This window comes from Ambystoma mexicanum, chromosome 5q, assembly GCF_040938575.1.
Source record: "Ambystoma mexicanum isolate Mex_15411 chromosome 5q, UKY_AmexF1_1, whole genome shotgun sequence".
Taxonomy (NCBI): domain Eukaryota; kingdom Metazoa; phylum Chordata; class Amphibia; order Caudata; family Ambystomatidae; genus Ambystoma; species Ambystoma mexicanum.
Window position 1 is genome coordinate 97933386 of NC_090933.1, and position 21696 is coordinate 97955081.

The window sequence follows — 21696 nt, forward strand, 5'->3', positions numbered from 1 at the left end:
TGGGAAAGGACGCCATAGAAGCCATCCCGATTCTTCAGGTAAACAAGGGTATCTATTCAGTGTACTTCCTTGTACCCAAAAAGGATCTCACAATGCGTCCTGTTCTAGACCTGCGCCCAGCGAACAAGTTCATAAAGCCCCAGAAGTTTTGCATTGGTAACACTGCAAGAGGTGATCCCATTGCTAAAACAGGGGGACTTCATGACAACATTGAATATGAAAGATGCATACTTTCATATTTCAATGCTGCCAGCGCACAGAAAATTCCTATGGTTCGTGATTCAGGACAAACACTACCAGTTCAAGGTACTCCCTTTTGGCATAGCCTCGGCGCCAAGGGTGTTTACCAAAGTCCTGGCAGCGGCACACCTGCGCAGACTTTCAGTTCCAGTTTACCCTTACCTCAACGATTGGCTCATCACGGGGGACTTGTTCGACGTTTGTTTTTCGAACACCCAAAAAACAGTAGACATACTGTTCAGCCTGGGATTTTCTATCAACGAAAAGAAATCCAGCTTAGTCCCCAGCCAAGTAAAACAGTTCCTGGGGGCTCTAATTTGTACGGAAGACGGTCTAGTCTTCCCTTCCAGCGAGAGGGTTTAGAACATGCTCTCTCAGGTTCCTCAGTATGTAGCCAGTCGAGAGGTGACGGTACGCAAAGCTATGCGTTGCTAGGGATGATGGCGTCATGCATATACTTGGTTCCCCACCCGCGGCTGCGCATGCGTCCCATACAAGAGTGACTCAACAGCTAGTGGTGTCAGGCCAGCGGACAATGGGAGTGGCGGTCGAGGGAGAACCTCTTGAAGGGGAAAACCTTCACCACCCCTGCTGTGGAAGCCACTCTCACGACAGACTCATCTCTCACGGGGTGGGGGGCTCACCAGCTTCAACAGACAGCGCACGGAGTGTGGTCCCCTCAGGTAGCGTCCAACCATATAAACCTACTGGAGCTACTAGCAGTGTTCAAAGCATTGAAAGCCTTTCAGGAGCAACTGCAAGGGAAGACAGTGCTGGTCCTAACCGACAGCACAACAGCAATGTATTACCTGAACAAACAGGGGGGGCACTCACTCTCCAGGGCTATCCAAGCTGTCCCAAAACATCTGGATATGGGCTCTCAAACTCAAGATGTTCCTGATATCCCAACATGTTCCAGGGGAACTCGATCTTCTGTCAGACGTACTCCGCAGAGATTTTCCTCTGCCAGAAGAGTACGAATGGCGACTGCACAAAGACATTGTAGCCAACGTCTTCTCAGAATGGGGGTTTCCAGAGATCGACCTGTTCGCTACTCATGAGAACGCCCAATGCCAAGATTACGCCTCCAGGTACCCTCAGAACCGATCCAAGGGAAACGGTCTCTGGATAACTTGGTCGGTGAAATTTGTCTACGCTTTTCCCCCCCCCCGACTCCCCTTCTGAACAAGATAGTACACAAGATGCACCAGGAACCAGTCACCATGATTCTGGTGGCTCCCATGTGGGCCCACCAACCTTGGTTCGCGCACCTGATGGAAATGTCCCTCTCCCCACCAGTCAAGCTGCCCTACCCATACAACATGTTGTCTCAGGACAGGGGGGAGACAATGCACCCATGCCCACAAACTCTGAACTTAGCAGCCTGGCTCCTGAGTTCATAGAGTTTGGACATCTCCAACTCCCTCAAAGATGCATGGACATACTGAGGGAGACAAGAAAGCCTGACTCTTGTTATTGCTATGCCAGCAAATGGAAACGTTTTGTCATCTGGTGCAGTTCCAAAGGGGTCAATCCCACCGATTGCTCGCCTTCACACATTGTGTTATATCTAACCCATCTGTTGGACTCTGGGTAAGTCTTCAATTCCTTAAAGGTTCACCTAGCGGCGTTGTCAGCCTACACCACGTCACAGCAGAAGGTATCGTGGTGGAAAATACCTGTGATTAAAGCCTTTATGGAAGGGGTTAAAAGAATGTATTCCCCCATCACTCACCCAGCCCCTGGGTGGGATCTAAATGTGGTTTTAACTAGGCTCATGGGACCCCCTTTTGAGCCTATGCATAAAGCTAGTCCGAAAGACCTGACTTACAAGACCGCCTTTCTAGTAGCTATCACTTCTATCAGAAGAGTTAGCGAACTACAGGCCCTCTCGGTTTTGGACTCCTTTGTTACAGTCCACAAAGATAAGGTAGTTCTGCGCACACATCCCAGATTTGCGCCGAAATTTATTTCGAAGTTCCATGTGAACCAATCAATCGAACTACCCATGTTCTTCCAGAGACCTACTAACATGGCCGAAAGAAGCCTTCACACACTAGATGTGCACAGGGCAGTCATGTTCTACATGGATAGAACTAAACCACTGAGGAAAACTAAAGAATTCTTTGTTTCAGTGGCAGCTGGTAGACAAGGGGACCTTGTCTCTAAATCAGCTATATCAAGGTGGATTGTCAAATGCATCACACTATGTTACACTCTTGCAAAGAGAGAACTGCCCTTCAAGCCTAGAGCACATTCTACTCGAGGCACTGGGACATCCATAGCATTCATTGCAAATGTTTCCCTAGAGTCCATTTGCAAAGCGGCAACCTGGAGTTCTGTACACACCTTTACAAAACACTATTGCCTAGACACTCATTCTAGGTCTGATTCTCAGGTGGGACAAGCAGTACTAAGACATCTTTTTTCTACTGTTCCTTCTCACAACCCATCTCCAACTCTGGGTACTGCTCTCTAGTCTATGCACAGCATGTGATTCTAAGCAGATTAACAAGCATCAGAAGACATGCATTACTTACCGTAAAAGCATTTCTGATGATTGTATCTGCTTAGATTCACATGCGCCCTTCCTGCCTCCCCGCTCGGGGTGGAAGGAACATAGACTTCTTACTACTTTCTCTCTTCATGTACTCACTCACTATAGCCTTGGGCTCCCTCATGGCAGAAAAAATACAATTTTGGGTACTACACACGTCACGATAGGGATAGTGTTTCAGACACGCCTATGCCGACGTCCCCTTTCAGTCCCCGAAAGACCAGATGCAATACTCCGCGGTTACCTCTGGATGTCGGACCATATGCACAGCATGTGAATCTAAGCAGATACAATCATCAGAAATGCTTTCACGGTAAGTAATGCATGTCACATAAGGGTAGACCAATTGTTACAAAAACAGAGAGGAAGTTGCAAAACGCATTTGTAAGAAGCAAGGCTGGGATGACAGAGTATAAGTAGTGTAAATTGCAATTGTTGAGGTTTGTAAACGACCAGAGGCACCTCTTAGAGTAGAAATCACTGCAGCACATTTGCAGTGTGAGGTTAATTACCATCAAGAAAAAAAAATGTGAAGCAAAAATGGGAGGCTTTTGAAATGTAATGTATGCAACCCTTAAATAGGGTATTGTACTTTTTTCCCCTGACTATAAATGGTCGCAATGACCAAAAGTTCTAAAAATGCTACCATCAAAGGTTCGAACACTAAAAGTTTGAACCTTTGGTGGTAGCATTGCAGGTACATTTTTAAAAAAAAGACTGTGGGGGTGTCCCCCGCAACATCCCGCTCACTATAATGTGTGGTATAGTGAGTGGGGTGTTGCGGAGGGCACCCACGCAAAAAATAAATATATAAATAAAATAAAACGGGGGCTGCGGCGGTGTCCCCTGCAACAACCCGCTCACTATACTTCAGTGTATAGTGAGCGGGGGTTGCGGGGGAAACCCCTGCAGCCCCTATAGTATGTACGTGTGTTTGCATGAGAAAAGTGCTAACTTTTGGGAGTTTGCACCTTACTCATGCGAACGTTCCGACTGCGGCAAAATCAGCCGCCTGTGGATCACTTAGATCCTTATATAGTGCTCTTCTGCCAATAATGTTGGCCTCTTTGCGCATGGCTCTATAGGAAAGGAGGGCAGGGTGTGTTAGTTTGATACTATAGTAAGATAACACAATGTAAGGGGCCCTGCTAAGGGCTCCCTAAAGGAGCACAAGCTGTCAAGCCTGGGCAAGAGGTATGGGTGGACACCCAAACACCTTGTAACACAGTCCAGTCACACTGGATAGGCTATTTGGCTTGAGGTAAATTCTACCTTGAGCCCCACAGTACCTTAGGATAGACGAAGCAAATGCAGCGGGATTCTTTCCTGTGCAGCAGTGACGGACCCGGTCTCCCGATTCCTCGGTTTGGTAACGAAAGGAAGGACTCTAAATGGGATGTCCCAGCAGCAGTCGCAATAAAGGAGCCTCAGCAAGGATTTCTTTGGTCCCCCATGTCGGTCTGCGCCTTTTTATCAGCTCCAACAAAGGACGGTTATCGCCCAGTCGATCTTCCTCGATTCTGCAGACCTGCACTCTAGTGAGGGGACTTGGATTGTGCCTCTGGAGGTCTAACTGGAGCTCACCAAAGTTCTGGGCGGATCCGCCCATGCAAAGACATTGCATTGCAAAAGGGGATGGAGGTTCTTAGCATTCGTGGTTTGCAGCCCTAAAAGGTCACAGCACCTTGGGGGATGGCTTCATCTGCAGTTTCTTTGGGCTGGTTGGTCCCACCAGCCAAAGGGAAGGAGTCCTCTTCAGAGCTCCTCTGTCAATAAGAAAACAGGGTCAGGACAGCAGTGGTTACTTCATGGATACTGGAAGGGCCTGCAGGCGTCTCTGGTCATCTTCAGCTTCAGATCTTCTGTTCCCGTGGTCGCCTTGCCATCTGCCTCAGGAACCTCGCCTTTTATTTAGATTTCCCACTCACTCCTCTGCAAACTCTCCCAACAGTTGACAGAAATGGGCCAGTGGCTGTCCAATGAGGACAGCCAGGCCCCCCTGTGGGAACTGGTTCCATTCAGACACTCTGGCAGACAAAGGACAAGGGAGTGTTGAACTCCTCCCATGCTTCCTTCTTTCACAGACACACTGGAGTCTAGACAGGGACACTGGGGGTTCCCGCCAAAGGCAAAACTCGCACACAGACCTCCCCCTCCCAGAATGGTTCAAGAAGAGCTAACGGAGGTCATCCACACAAGAAGGCAGCCGTGACTTCAGGTGGGCAGGAGCCCAGCCTGCATCACTGGCTGCTGCCGTCGCAGCTCACCGCCAGGGAAGCAGCAAGTCGCCAACAACTGCCACAGCACAGGAGGGTAAGCAGATGAGCAAGTACATCCTGCCCTCACTGCCCCGCACCACCATATCCAAGAGATAAAGCCCGTTCCATTTGGGTGCCATCCCGCTGATCTCTACAGCACCCACGTTCGTACAGCCACACAAGGAAGCATAGAAAATGGCCGTCATAATTGTTTATCTGATTGCCTAGCAACCCTGCAAGAGGAACCCTGCATGCCATTGGCTCAATGCTTCCATTTCCGGAACAGAGTACTGCCGGAAGGCGATAGCCGGGCCCTCCCTCAAAGGCACTTTTCCAAGGCACAGGCCTGTCATGCTGTTTGTGCTGGCCACGCTGCCTTTGATACACCGGCAACCGTGAGTACTCCCTTCGTATACTCAAGTGCCGCATTCCAAAATCCTGGAGGAACAAGCACGGGAGTCCTGCACCCTCCACCTCCTCTAGAGCTCTAATATCACTGCACTAGTCCAGAGCACGTCCCGATGCGGAACTACCTCAAAATCCACTGGTGAACCCACTCCAACGCTACTGCCCCTCACGCACTGTCGATTGTCAGTATCTCAATGGCGTGTAACTGCCTCCAACGACTCAGCGTGCCCGGAGTCAGTCACTCCAACCTACTTTCCTATATTGCCCCTCTGCCCCCTGCCTTCACGAGATGCGCACAGCGCTGTATGCCGCACATGAACAGGTACGCTCACAACTGCATCTGATCATGCGCCCATATGGCATCGGACTGTCTGCCCACACTGCATTTGATTGTGCACCCATACTACATTTGTCTGCCCCCACTGCATTTGATTGCCTACCCATACTGCATTTGATTGCCTGCCCACACTGAACTTAATTGCCTGCCCATAACAGAACTGGCAGGGCGCCTTTTAACCCCATCACAGTATCCAAGCCTGTGACTTATACCTGCTAATACTCACCTATCTCTTTTGCCTCAGTCTCCCCAATGCATGCCTCCAATGTCTCCACAGCTCCATTTGCCCTACTTTTCCCTCACCACGTCGCCCCTGCCGGATACCTCCTGCTCATGCTCATGCTAATGTTCTCCTTCTCCTCCTTCAATCCCACTCAACCTATCATGGAATCCACAGACCCAGCCCCCCTTTCCATTTCCCCTCGCCTCTTTCAGGTCCGCCCAATGGAGCACTCACACCACACTTAGCCCTCAGGATCACTTAGCTTCTAGATTCACCAGACTCGGGTCTCGTACTGCAGCATCCCTTCTGCCTTGCTATCCTAATTCCACGACCAGAAGAACCTCGCGTTGGGCTTTCGTACCCACCTCCGCTATGCTTCCGAGTACCCATTCAAACGCAAATACACCCACTCCTCAGAAATAACCCCCCTACTGTGACTCCCCCCCCCCCCCCCGTGGCCCCCTGCATGCGCCCTTACAAATTGGCAACCTAATGCAACACAACTTAAGCCCTCCACCCTGAGGATCCCTTCCACTCCACCCACCCACATGCCTCCCCCAACAAGTACCATAAAGAACAGTTAGTCACCTGCTCTTAAATGTGCCTTCATAAATGCGCACGCTCTCCCAGCCCATGCGCTAGAAATTAATGATCTGATCACCACTCAGAACCTAGACCTACTCGCCATCACGGAAACATGGCTCCATGAGGCATGCAGTCCTGCCATTGCCCTAGCCCTCCCAGACGGATACTCCATCCTAAGCCAAGACAGACTCACGTCTAAAGGACGCGTAGCCCTCATCACCAAGGAGACATTGGGCCTCATTACGAGTATGGAGGTAGCCATGCCACTTTTAGCGCCATGGCTACCCCCATACCAGGTTACCGGGTCTGGGTTCCAGGAATGAGGAATTACCAGGCCATTCCAACCTTGGAGGGCCCGGTAATTCCCTTTCCTGGGACCCGGACCCGGTACATCCCCATTCCCATTTGAGCCCCCATAGGGCTCATTGGGAATGGGGAGGATGCTAACAACGGGCCTGTTAATGACAGGCCCATTGTTAGCATCTTGGTCTGCCAGCGGGTCCCGCTAAGGACACCTGGTTTTACCAGACGTCATTAGCGGGACCCGCGAGCAGACCTCGTAATGAGGCGGTAGAGGGTTAACGGCGCCGGCAGCTCCACCGGCGCCATTAACCCTCTACCGCCTTCCTCGTAATCAGGCCCATTGTCTATCAGACTCTGCAACCACCCATGGGAAGGTAACCCTGACCTAATCTCAGATAAACTATCACTGTCCCCTAACTGTACCATCAGTATCCACCTTCTGGACCGACCCCCTGGCTCAGCACCAGATTTTCAGGGACAATTCCTTCACGTACTTGGTAACGAGCTCAAAGGCTCTTCCAAAGCCATCCTACTCGGCGACCTTAATCTAGACTTGAATTATTCAAAGGACAAATCGGCCTCAGCCTTAGACAAAGAACTAAAAGATCTAGGATTCATACAAAAAGTTACCAGCCCCACCCACTCCAAAGGCCGCACCCACGACTGGGTGGCAAACCATAACTGATCAACCTCCATCATCTCTTAACACTGCTTACCTGTGGGCAGACCATAACGGCATCGTATTCACCATTCCCTTCTTGGAAGTTGCAGAACTCAAGCCCCCATTCTCGAATGGCCCTTACATCCTAGCAGACATCTACACCAACACCCTCTCCAGAGCTATCAACATTATAGCCCCAATTGAGTCCACAAAAGAAAAAAGGTCCATGCACACTAACTCCCGGTTCTCGGATGAACTACTGGCCCTACGTACACGCAAACGTATCGCCTTATCTAACTGGCAGTCTAAGCGTAGCGTTTCCACCAAGGAAGAATTTAAGAAAATAACTTTTGAATACAAAGAAGCCATATACAAAGCCAAGTCCACATCCCTCAACCTTAGGATCGCCAAGGCTAACTCACAATCCAAACAAATGTTCTCTATCTTTAAAGACCTCATCACCCCAGCCGCCGGCCATGACGGAATCATTAAGGATGCAGCATGGTGTGACAGCATTCAGTGGGCTATGCTTAATAAAATCAAACTACAAGCTTAATTCAAAGCTCTAACCCAGACTGACCACACCCCTATGCTCAGCTCCCCACAACAAATCCTCCCTCACCCTCTCTTCCCATTTCATGACGTCTCAGAACCCGAAGTCCTTGCACTCCTCCAACAGCTCAGACCATCAACTTGCAAAGGAGATATCTGCCCCCCTAACATCAAAGAATGTGCAGATTCCCTGGCTCCTCTCATTACGGCATTCATTAATGCCTCTTTTGGCACATGCACCGTCCCATCTAGCCTCAAAGACGCATGGGTCTGCCCTCTACTTAAAAAAAACCTTCTCATGCCCCTCCTCCCCAAACAACTACCGCCCTATCACCACTGTCCCATTTCTCCTCAAAATCCTTGAAAAGCAGCCCACAATCAGATCAACTCTTCCTAGAAACTAACACCGTCCTTGGTAAAAGGCAATCAGGGTTCCGTAAAGGCCACGGCACTGAAACCGCCATCCTGGACCGAAACCGCCATCCTGGACCTTAAAAAATCAAATAACCACCATCATGGACAAAGGCAAACCGGCACTCCTCCTACGCCTTGACCTCTTGGCCACCTTCAACCTTGTGGATCATAAAACTCTCACCTCACCCATGCTGCTCACTTCAACAACAAAGCCTCCTCATGGATTACATCCTTCCTGGAAGGCAGAGCCATGAAGGTCTTCTCAGACCAGGCAAATGCAGCCCCCTCAATCATCCATTGCAGAGTTCCTCAAGGTTCCTGCACAACGCCCACCCTATACATCCTGTTCACAAAACCGCTCTTTGACAGACTGGACTCTCTCAGCATAGCTTATACCAACTATGCCGATGATACTCGGGTCCTCCCCCACTCACAGGTTCCTATGACCAGGACGCCGAAGCTCTCCTCCTTATCTACACTAACATCCAGGCATGGATGGCAGAAAATGGGCTGTGCCTCAATGGCGACAAAATTGAGATGATCATCATGGGCTCTAAAGAAACACTAACCAAACCCAGCCTACAATACTGTAACTTTACTATCGACAACTCCATCATTCCAGTTTAACCAGCAGTCAAAACACTAGGTTGGTCCTCCTAGACGCTACATTGTCTATGACTCGCCAGGTCCGTGCCATCGCCTCTGCCTCCGCCCACACCACTAAGCTCATAGACGCAGTCAAACCATTCCTCTCCAACAAAAACTGCTTAACTATTGTAAGAGCCACCATTGAACCCAAATTAGACTACTGCAACGCCCTCCGAGCTGGAACATCTGCCAAAAACATGAACAGACTCCAAATAGTCCAAAATAATGTGCTCAGAGCAGCCCTCATGATACCCAAAAGAGACCACATCACGCAGGTCAGAACGAGATGCCCTCTGGCTTCCCGTAAAAAAGAGAATCACTTTCAAGTCCCTCACGCTAACACACAAATGTTTAAGCTTCTCTGCCCCTCCTTACCTATCAGACAATTTCCAGAGACACCTCCTCTCGCCCGAAAAGAACCTGCCACGCCAATAAACTGTGCATCCCTCCTATTAAGAGTCAAAGCAGGCGGTATCGGCTTCCCACATCTAGCACCCAAACTGTGGAACTCCCTACCCAACACTCTTAGAGCCGAGACTTCCCTCACAGCATTCCTGAAAAAAGTCAAAACCACACTCTTTAACTAACACAGCGTCCCTTGCCCAGCCTGACATTCCCCCACCACCCCCTTCTCCTTGTTTTGCAACTAAGTATGTACAATACTGTCATGTCTGCACGATGTCTGTAACAGCGCCACAATCCCCTTGTGCTGCTGCACGCTTTATAAATGTTCATACTAAATAAATAAATAAGAATGGTGAAAAAACAAAGTAGCCACCATGTTAGAACATCGTGACCCTCTGGTGCATAACCGAGGCTGTGAATATAGTCTGCGGTAGAAAATAGCATTACATATTTTGGGTTTAACTTCCTCAAAGTTTGAGAGACATATCAGTATGTTGGTTCCTGTTTGTGCTTTTTGAAATGTTTCCTTTTTTAGAAGTAAGATCTTCTTCTCTTCAGTATTTGATTGACCCGAGGTAGGGGGTTTGGGGGAGTGCGGGGGGGGCCAAAGGAGGGGGGGAATTTGGGTCATTTTATTGGGGGGGGGTATTTTTCTGAATCCTATATTTATTTTTGACAATGGTGTATTTGCCTGTGCATCCAATTTAACAGTTCTATATTGTGCCTTCCATTATGTTGTTTGGTTCCTGGACTTGAATTGATCTGTAAACTGTCATGTAGTAGGTTACTTTGTCTAAACTCAATATAACGTATTTGCTGTGGGTTTAGCTAAAATTGTCATTTGTTTTGTTGAGGTGTAAGACTTTCTTTTTAAAACATGAGTTTGACTCATTTGTTCTTGTTTCAATTTTTCATGCAACAGCAACATTGCAGCAATGGACTACAGTTAACAAAGAGCAGTAATTTGCAGACGTTTGAAGAAAAATCTGAAAAATTCACAAATTATCTGAATGAGATCATTGGTCAGACCGAGAAGAGGAAGAGTGAGCTAGCGTTATTGGTGAATTTGTATGAGTTTTATGATATGGTAAGTATGTCATCTATAGAGAAACAAATCAAAACAAGATTTTATTATGGCAATGCAAAATGTAATTTGTGATCCTTAATTTATCATCTTAAACAGTAGCGTATTTAACCAGGTAATCTATTCATGAGCCATCCAAAATCTAAAACAATAACAAATACTGCTTGTAAAACGCAAAGAAAATTCAATTTCTTTATAAATTCCAGTAACTATAATAACACTCTTCTTTGTGCTTCTAAACCGTAGCAGCATTTACATTTCGTCACTATGACCAAAAAAATAAAATCCTGATGGATATCACCTCTCAACTCACTGTTGGTGTTCCACAAGGTTCTGTGTTGAGTCTGCTACTCTTTACACACTTCACCTCTGCTCTTGGTGCACTAATCTCCTCCTTTGGATTCTCGTACCTCCTCTTTGCAGATAACATCCAAATCTTCTCTTTTCCTGAACTCTCCTCTGATCTCGCTATCAAAATTTCCAACTGTCTCTTTGCCATTAAATATTGCATGGCTTTGCACTCTCTGATGTTAAACTCAGCCTAACGACAGGTGCTCTTCTTCCCTGTCAAAAACTCTCTTCCTCTGCCTATCCAGTTCCCACCTGACACTCTCCCCTACTCTTCCTCAGCTAGAAACCTCTGTGTCATCTGTGACCTTTTTCTCCTTTCATTTCCAAAACGAACGGTAGCTCGCCTGAACTGCCTAAATATTAGGAAAATCAGGCACCTCTTTCCTTTCAACACCTTCAGGCATTTCTTAACCACTCTCGTCTTCTCTAAACTTGGCTACTTTCCAGCATCCCCTTTGGTCTCCCCATATATGCTTTGTGTCCTCTCGACAAGCTCATTAACTTTACTACCAGGACTCTCTTTGAGCTCCCTCACTTTTCACCTACTTCCTCGTACCGTCACCAGGCTGGATGGCTGATGATGCAAAACAGGGCCAAAATTAAATGTCTTCTCCTGGTTCACAAATCTATCCACTGTAAGGCTACACTGAATCTATCCTACTGTATCCAACTCCACAGGCCTTCTCGTAATCTCTACTCTGCTTCCTCGCCTACCCTTGTGGCTCCTCGCCCGATGTGCTTTCTCTCACTTCCGTTCCTTCTCTCTTTTTGCTCCACTTGTATGGAATTCTCTTCCCCCGGACATCCGGGAAACAGTCCACATGGATTTGTTCAAAGCCAAACGAAAAGCCTACCTCCTCACCTCACAATTAACCTCTTAACCTACCTCTTATCTGCCGCTAGCTAACATTTCTCTCTTGCATCTTTACCTTACTTCCTCTGCCTCCTCTCTAGCACTTTACCCATCCTAGTCACATCCCGAGCATAGCTGGCCGTAACGTCTACCTGCACTTAAAAATGCCCAATGTTCATTGTCCTTAATCTATGAATGTCTACTTATGTATTGTTCCCGGTGACTGTTCCATTTGCTCCCCTCCATAACCTGATCAGAATGTCCCTCAAATGCACTAAATTGGGAGTTTTCCTATAAACCCTACCATGTTAAACTATCTCCCTCTGGTGTCCTATTGCTGCATTATTTCCTTTTTATAAGGAGATCTGCGTCAGTATATTGGGGAATTTTCCCATATCGCCGATTCCATATAACCCCTTTTTAGTAATAATAGGTGTGTAGCAGCAATCTCCTCTGGAGTGCTTTCAGTCGCAATAGCCGTATCAGTAGATGCATCATAATTTCCCCTGATTCTCGACTTTGTGACCCACATCACTTTTTCTACATCCAGCTATATTCCAGTCGGGATTGGAGCTCTGTTCAAACACTGTAGTGCAAGTACGTATACCTTCTCAGACACAACCCCACTAGCATATGCCTGTACTAATTCTGGCTACAGCGCTATGCTCCTCTAGAGTCCAATATGTTCTATTCTGGGTATTCTACATTAGCATTCTAGGCGGGTGTGCTGGAAAAACAGGTTCTCGGATTGCACCACCAATAATGCCCCACATTCTGAGCCACTTATGCCAGCACACATGCCCTCACTCACTTGCCCGCTTTTCACCCACACATGCATGTCATGCACTCTCCCCTTCCCACAGGCCCCCTCTGCATCTTGGCAAGTCCTTGTCCACCCCATTACTCCGCTCTTTGCATTGTCCCGATCTCTGAGCGCCTATAGCCACCGTGATGGGGAAGCAACTCCACTTGGACCATTTTTCGCCATTTTCATTTTGACCAGCCTCTTCGACAATACTTTTATCTTGTCACAAGAGGTCTCTCACACTGTCTATGCAAGGCACTCTTTTTGACCAAAAAGGCACTTGCCAACCTGTGCTGTTTTTCAAATTGCTGATGCCGATAATCCAGGGTTCTGTTGGTCGTGCTTCTAGATAACCCTCATACCCTTATATTTTCGGTGCAAGCATCTCACTTCAAGCTCCCAGAATCTGTGCCAATTCTTAAAAGTAAACTGCAAAGTCCTTTTTATATTTTTGCCTCACGCATAGGTTACCAACATCTTTGGCTCTAACCAAGATAGCATATTGCTATCTTGGGTAGAGTTTATTTTTTCGGCTAAAGGGTTTCAATATTCCATTAGAATTTTGATTGCCCATAAAATTAGGAGAGCTGATGAAACACGATCCTATTTGTAATGTGCACTGCATACCCTAATTTCTTCTTGCTGCTTGCATTTCCTTTTACCTCAACAAAAGTAAGTTTACGGAATGTACAACTGCATCTGTTTGTATATTACATGCAGGCAAATGGGTGGATGTTGCACTGCAACGAGTTTCTCGAACAATTTACTGTGAAGAACCGGTATTGCCAGTCAGCAGTTCAGCAGTTGGAAAGCTACCATGATGAGGCAACAAAGGTTTCTGCAGAAAACTTTCGCAAAGTGAACGAGATGGTGCTGACTCTTGGAAGTGAAAAAGAACTAAAGCAGTGGAATATTCTTTGGCTGAAATGTCAACAAACGCGACATCATTTAGAAGAAGTGTTGTCAGACGTCACCAAGGACCTTAGAAACTTGGATCCAAACCGCCTCCTCTGTGAGGAGAACCAAAAAACAAAAGCAGAAGATGATGGCCATCTTCTTACATGTGCCATCAGCACTGATGCCAACATTTGGGATAACGATAATTCATTGCAATATCCGCAAAGTTCCAGTCCAGATTTGGGACTGGTGTCTCCTTCAAGCAATGAGGACTCCAGCATGGATGTATTTACAGATTTTAATTATTCACCCGAGCAGCCTGGGAGTGGACGCTCAAGAGATTGTCAGAGCATAGATTCTTTCCTGGAAGACATGGACAGAGCATATATCTCTGGACCACCCTCATGCTTTTCCGAACCCATTCAGTCCCCAGCCTCCCGCCACAGAAAACATCCACTGAAGAAAATTATGAAGAAAACCAAAAGTTTTGAGCTTTCTCAACTCGAGGCAAGTCATGGTGATGTCCATCGCTGTGGTTACACTGGAGTGCTTATTAAAGGGTTGGAAGTGGCAAGCACAGTGACAGCCGAAAAGGTCCCACTTCACAGACTTCATGGTAAAAGTCCATTGTTGAGCAGAAACCGAAGTCTGTCATCTCCATCGAGAATACACCATCACACCGAGGAGGAAAGAAAAAAAACAGGAAGGTGAGTCCTACTAGCATGTGAGGGATGCTGTGTTCCGCATAGTGGAAGATTGTGGGATTATTCTATCATTTCAGTGATAATGAAAAGTTATCTGCGCTACATAAAAATATAGTTATAATGCACTACGGCATGCACACATGGTTGAATGATAGAAATTGAAAGATATATGCCAGATTCTGTTGATATATTCTGTAATTCATGAGAACTAGCCCACAACGTTGCGTCGTTCTGCAACAATCGTCTTGAACATCCCCCTGAAAAAATACACATATATTTTAATATAAAATCGGCAAACTTTTGGGCTTCTTTATGGTATTTGTTGCAATAGGCTATTGGGTAGTGGGCAGAATGTTTAGCACATGGTCTTAAAACCTATATGGGGAGAGATTACAGAAAGTACACCCTCACCCCCAGCCAGGGAGAGCAGAACCACAATTTTCAACTTTAGTGTCACATTTGGAGTTTACCTCTTTTCTGTGACCCCCCCCGAGTCCGCCTCAAAGCCAAGCTGGTGTCAGGAGGTTCTTACCTGCAAAAACAGAAACCGGACAAAGGACTGCATGCGACACATCCTTGTGTGGGTGGTGTTTTGGCACCGTCGCCCCCACTGCTGTAATTTTATTGTATTGTATTGTATTTGTCATTTATATAGTGCCCTTTCCCCGTTTGTATGGACTCAATGCACTTTGTGGTTGGAACGCCCTCTGGGACCGAAGTCCATGTGTGGGAGATTCTAAGTTAATTTTAAGATGCGTGTGTGCATTTTGCCAGGGTAGGATTGGGGGGGGGGGCTGGCTGGGCTCCAGTAAGCAGCCCAGAGGTCAGGCACATGGGTGGATGCTGTTGTTGGTTTAGGATAGAGTCCTAGTGTCAGACTCCATGTGTGCCCAGCTAGACCGACTGTTCGTAGGTTGTCGCTGTATACTAATGGCAGAGGTGGTGTTGAGGCACGTCAGGAGTTTTAATGTGGATGGCTATGCGAGCTGCTATACCGGATTCGCATAGCCATAGCTTAATTCTTTATTGCAGGGATGGATAGATGGGTGGCCATGCCTGCGGCCTGTGTCCACAGACGTGGTGCAAAATATGCATACCTTGAACTCGGATGGAGTTCATCTTCGATGTCGTTTTCCTAGGTCCAATAGGATTAGCTGGTCTCACCAGCTGTGTTCTCGCTGAGTTGATATCCTGGGAAATGGGAGAGGGGCCCGGGGAGACGGGTGAGTGATTTACGATCGTCTGGGGGTAATGGAGGGGTGAGTTTGTCACATTGTACTGCTGTGAGCGTTGCCGGCATCTGTGGAGTTTTGGGTGGATAGCTGTGTTGTCTGGTTTCGGCCAGTGTTTCTGTGTGCATATCAACAGTATTGAGTGCAAGAAGGTTTCAATAGGAGGAATAAGAAAGACTGGTTTTATGGGCCTTTCTGGAACCCAAGTGATTATCAATGTTGCGGATGTGGAGGGGCAGAGAGTTCCAGATGATCAGAGTTTGGACGGAGGAGGAGGATACGCCCAGTCTGGTGCATTTGTAATGTGCAACAACTAGGCGAGCTGCTCTGCCGGATCTGACTGTCCTGGAGGGGGTGGTAGCAAGTGAGTTTGTCTTGGAGGAATTCCGGGCTTGTGTTGTGGTTGGCACGGTGAAAGATGCACATGGCTTTAAAGGTAGTGCGTCGACCAATAGGGAGCCAGTGGAGGACTGATGTATACTCTGGGAGGGAGGCTAATTAGCAGGCAGGCCGAAGCGTTTTGGATTCTTTGAAGTTTGCGTAGCTGAAACACTGGTGCGCCTAGATAAAGGCATTTTGCATAGTCTAAGGGGGAGGGGATGATGGAGATGCTGGCAGAGAAACGGTGAGGATGGGTGAGGTATGGGAAGATGCACCTGAGGATGTGTAGGTGGAAGAAACAGGTTCTGAATATGGAGTTGATGGGAGAGGGATAAATGTGTCCAGTGTGCATCCAAGGTTTGACCCCGAGGTGGAGGTCCCCGGGTTGGAGGACTGAAGCCAGGGAATAGGTTGGGAAGGAGCACTGTTTTCCCACAGACTAGGATTTCTGTTTTCCCAGGAATGCTGAATTGAATCACAGAACTACTGATGGCTGCGAGCAGACTGAATTTCTTTACACACGTTCCAAACTCAGCACAGATCTACTTGACTCCACCGACTATCGGTAATGGTTGTAATTTACCACAGAAACACCATCTAGAAAATTACTATGTTCCTGGCAGCGCTATTTAAAAAGAGTGTCATGTACATGTTAGCCTGAGTATAGTGCAGTGTTTGAAAGCATCGCAATGTCCCCTTTTCTGCATACATATGGTCATATAAATGTCCCTGCCTCCGTTTTCCAGAACATTGGGTGCGCAGACTGCCTACCATTCTATGACCGTCTCCATATCCCTCTGTTGATAAAGTAGTTGGGTTGTTTAGCACTAACTATGCGAGTGAGGTGATGTGCTCCATTTCATATGGATTTTTAAGAGTGAACTTCAATGTGCTGAACAGAGACCACACCCCACTTGTATGTCTGGTTGATTGGCCAAAAAGTGAAACCGCCAGAAGTTTAGGATGTTTTATGATGGGCAAAGGTTTGCAGGTTTGGCATACTTGGTTGAAAGATTTCTCTGAGACAGCAAGTAAAGCACACATTTCCATGTTTGGGCTCAGGGCAAACAGGCCCCTTTGGTTGAGGCAGGGTATTGGGTATTAGGCTGTGCTGACGATGGATGATGTCACGCAACAGTTGTTTTTGGCATATTTACACAACACACATTACACATTTAAACTTTCCAAGATGGCGTTACTGCTTCTTTGAAAGTAATGGGCATAAAGGTTAGCGTTTAAAGAGGCACAATTGCCGGAAGAGTAGGATTCTCATCAATGGCCTTTGTTTTGTTTAGCATGTTCTCAAAATAATTGTGTTCACTGAGCTTTTAACACCCATGAACTATCTTTCTGTATATTACTATTGTTTTGCTATGAAATATAGTATTCGGTCTGCAATAATTACTAACCCTTTCATACAGTTTTAAAAGTTGGGATGGCATTTCAGTGTCATCCAAGGGTAGATTGCTACATGGGTAAAAGGTTGGTCTCTGAGCTGAGAGCATCCCACACTTTCTAAGTTTGAACCCCACAGCAAGGTCCTCTTAGCCTTCGATCCTTCTGAGACTGATAAATCAAGTACTGCACAAAATGGAGTAATAATACGTGTCATAACAGCGCTGGGCATCTGGCATGAAGCACTTCATAAGCAGGTGCAACATTTCAAGTTGTAATCTACTAGCCAGCCATAAAATGTCACTCGCCACCTCAATTCTGCACATGCACACAGCAGACCATTTGTTACTCGCCAAGAGTCAAAGATCACTAGCCAGTGGAAGTTTTGAGCCTTGAAATGTAAGCACATAATGTCCTCTATATGCATGCTCTGCCGTACAATCAATGTAGTGTGACGAAACCCTAGATGTCACTTCTCCCCGACGGGGCCCTTCACATGAGTCCAGGGTGGTGAGGCCGTTACCCGATAGTCCCCCAGGGGGTGGTATCATGAGGGACTCTCCCTCCGTGGACAAGGACGACCAGCTAAGACTCCATTAGGGCTTCTGTCAGGGAGGATTTCTCAATTTTTCTGGAGGAAATATCTCCAGCCAAGCACTGGAGGTATTTCCTCAGATTTACTTTGAAACTCAAGATATGGTGGATCATTAAAAATGACCATAATTCTTTTTCTGATACCATCACACTTTGAATGAGACGCTTACTAATTGTTGTTTTCTAACTAAGCAACAATGTCAAAATAGCTATAAGATCTTGCGTGGTTAGTCTGGTGTTGTCAGATGCACCGTATTGCAGTCGAAAAAGGTTTAATAAATGTGTAGAAAGTGAACTGTGGAATCCCATTTCAGATACTAAAAGCGTAATCTAAACAAATGAGGCCAATAGATTTCAGTCTAAAGTCCAGTCCAAGCGGCATTCTGATACATTTTCATTCTACCAGATTGACTGACTCTGTTTTTCCTGTTCTTCAGCGGTAAAATATACCATATAATGGACGAAATGGTCACCACCGAAAGGGAGTATGTCCGTTCCTTGGGATATATCAGCGACAACTATTTCCCAGAGATGGAGAGGATGGATTTACCACAGGATTTACGGGGCAAACGGAACATTATCTTTGGAAACTTGGAGAAACTTTATGACTTCCACTGTCAGTATTTTCTGAAGGAGCTTGAGCACTGTATGGAGTGTCCTTTGCGGGTTAGCCAGTGTTTCCTTCGACACGTAAGTACAGCCCAGACGCTTAAAAATGTGGGCATGTAACTTTTTACAACCATTTGGGTTATGCGTTGTTTGTAATGTTGACAATGGTAAAATTAGTAGAGTAGGCCTTGCAGCGAAAAATCAGCACATGCACAGCGCCGTCTAGTATCTTTCCCTGGAGGATCGCCCGCAGCAATGCACAATAATGCACTTTAGCATGCAAATTAGCTCAAAAGTTGCTTTTTTTCCCCATATAAGGAAGTTGTAGTTGTCTTATTGGGCAGTGATTAGCCCAGGACTGACTGCTCTAAAGGATGTAGAAACCTATTTTTAACTGAGATGGCCTGTTCTACTATCACATTGCATGTAGAAGGGTGATGTCCTTGCTTTTTTCAAAGCCACCATAATATTAATGGTGATTGGTAATTATATAATTCAACGTATTTAATTCTCTTCAGTTGTTTTGTAGTGGGTGAGCCCATGGTAATAGCATTGTAGTAGTATTTGACAAAACGTCTCAGAAGATGGTACAGAAATATGGATCTCCATTCTGTGGAAGCCACATCTCTCCCCAATTTACAATCACAGAAAAACACTGGAAAATCAGTGCATTATTGGTTTTGACCATCGGCTGCAACAGGGGTGGATGGTTTATAGAACATTAGTGTAAGGGAGATGTATAATTTTCACACTTCACCCTCTCTCATAGTCAGACACCTAGCACTTTTTGCTGGCCTTCTGGACCTTTTTCTTTAAATTCTGTATGAGTGGAGCCTCTTTACACTCATTCATTCTTATGGGCTCTGTCTTTTGGAAATCTGTTCGTTGTGTTTTAGTGTCCTATGGAGTCTACTTTCCTCAATGTCTTTTAGGCATCTGTATTTTACTTTTGCAGCACAGAGCTCCTTAAGGGCAGTGCTGCGGGGAACACTTTGGGCTCTCTTTTTCAGATTATTTTCAATATCCTAGCGTAACTACAGTTCTTCAGGATAGAGCGATACTTAGTATCTCTCCTAAAACTGTATAGTCTGAGAGATTGGCACACACCACCTTATGTCGAGTGCCAACGGGATACTTAGAATCCCCCCCCCTCTCTCTGCTCCTGTGATTTCTTTTTTTGTAATCACACGGACAACCTTCTAGTTATGGCTGGTGGCAGTGGGCATGTTCTACCAACTATTGTGTGAATTTTCTACCGCAGGCTATGTCCATAGCCCGCGTTATGCATAATAGTCACCCAAGTACTAACTTGGTGGCCTCTTTCTTTTTTTGCTATTAATAACATGGTTGTTCTTTTCTTCTACCATCCTGGGAGGGGGAGGCCTGTGTGACTGTTTTGGTGGTAACCCTTGGGTGTTCCCGCATAGGCTCCAGTGTATCTGGGCAGGCAGGAAGTGGGGGTGGAGTTTTTCCCTCCCCTGCTCTTTGTTTGCCTGAATGGAACCAGCTTCCACTGGGGTCTGGCTGTCCTGATTGGACAGCCACCAGCCCCTTTCTGTAAATTGCTGAGAGAGATTGCAGATGAGTGTGTGTTGAAACGGTATAAAAGGTGAGGTTCTTGAGGTGAACGGCAAGTCGACCACTGGAAAATGAAGTAACCAAAGAAGATGATAGCCAGAGACGCCTGCAGATCCTTTGCAACACCTTGAAGTATCCACTGCTGTCCTGACCCCACTTTCTGTGCTACATTGGAACTCCAAAGAGGATGACTCTTTCCCTTTGACTGGTGGGAATAACCAGCCCCAAGACCAACTTTAAGCAGAGCCATCTCCCGAGTTGCTGTGCCTCACCAGAGCTGCGGAACACCAATAACAGGTGACCTCTGACCCAATTGAAGTGCATCATCGTGGAAAGGCGGTATCCATCGAAGTCTTTTCTGAGCTCCAGGTGAACCTACAGAGACACAATCCGCCCGTCCAATTCCCCTCAGCAGAGTGCAGAACTTCAGGAATCGAGGAAGATTGTCCAGGTGAATCATGTCCTTTGTTTGTGCTGCAGAAACGGTGCCAAAACTGTTGCATATGTCTTGCCTGGGTGTGCAGGAATGCTGTGATGTCATCTGGATGTTGATGTCTGAGTGTTGGAATGTGTGAGTGAAGGTTCCAGCCCTGGTCAGTTGGTGAACCCCCTGCCTGGGTGATGGGCTGCCAGTGTTAATGTCCTTCAATGTCCTTTATGTAACTTAAATGACTACCTGTAAAGATACTTGTGAAGCTGTTAATAAACCTGGCAAGTCAACCATAAGAAGGTATGCGAGTCACTTCGTAACAATGGCGACGAGGATGTCTTAAAGAGGTGAACCTGCGTGCAAGAGACTGAAGAAAACCTGCTGCGGGGGGATGCAGGGAAGAGCTGGACAGAAGGACAACACTGCCCCCCATGACAAGTAAGACCCATCGCCCAGGGCACTAAGGGGGAGGAGGAGGAAAGCCCCGCACTAGAAGGGATCAGCTGCCCATAAGGGATAATGAGATGAAGGAAAGCTGGAGAAGCGTGCTGGCACTTAAAGTGAAGAAGGGAAGTTGTCCTAAAGTTGTAGAAAGGGAAATCTGTCCCAGAGAATGAGAACCAGGAATATTATTCTCGAAGACGTTCAAGTTTAAACGGAAGCTAAGTGAAATGCTAGTAGTGAGGAGCGCACAGCAGGGTCCCATAAAAGCAAAATGTGCACACAAAATGAGGATGTAAATGGGCAGCTGTACGAAAAAATATCCCTGTACAGCAGAGTAGCAATTAACACTGGCCACTGTTGAGCTAGCGAAGGAGAAGGGCTTACCTTACCACGTGGATCCCCTGCAGTGTGTGTGGATGGCCTTGGAGACAGTTGGGGTTGAGAGAGGTGAACTTTTCCATGCCTGGATTTGTAATGACGTCAACCATGGTACAGGGGAGTTGGCGATCGAGAGGAATGCTAAGCGCAAACATTCTCAGTGGAATCTACTATTGCTTTGTACGCGTTATTGGTATGGTGATGCAGCGCCTTTGTTTAGTGGAAGCTTTGCTCTCCAATGCTGGGAGAAGGAAAGAAAAGCTCACCCTACGACGTTCTGTTCACGTGCGTAGGAAATGGTTTGCCAGAACTAATCCTGTGCAGCGCATGGCTGCTATGTTAATTAATGAGGCTGTCGGAGCACGTGTAG

The 21696-nt window shown here is 46.8% G+C and overlaps 1 protein-coding gene across 4 annotated transcripts in view; it reads left to right on the forward strand.

The window, feature by feature from the left end:
* Window positions 1–21696, forward strand: part of PLEKHG4B (pleckstrin homology and RhoGEF domain containing G4B) — a 646071-nt gene that overhangs the window by 478133 nt on the left and 146242 nt on the right. For all 4 annotated transcript variants that reach the window (XM_069620594.1, XM_069620595.1, XM_069620596.1 and 1 more), the window contains 3 exons: window positions 10514–10678; window positions 13405–14288; window positions 18325–18577. In XM_069620594.1, the coding sequence (XP_069476695.1) occupies window positions 10514–10678; window positions 13405–14288; window positions 18325–18577 (1302 nt within the window). The remainder of the gene's footprint in view (window positions 1–10513; window positions 10679–13404; window positions 14289–18324; window positions 18578–21696) is intronic.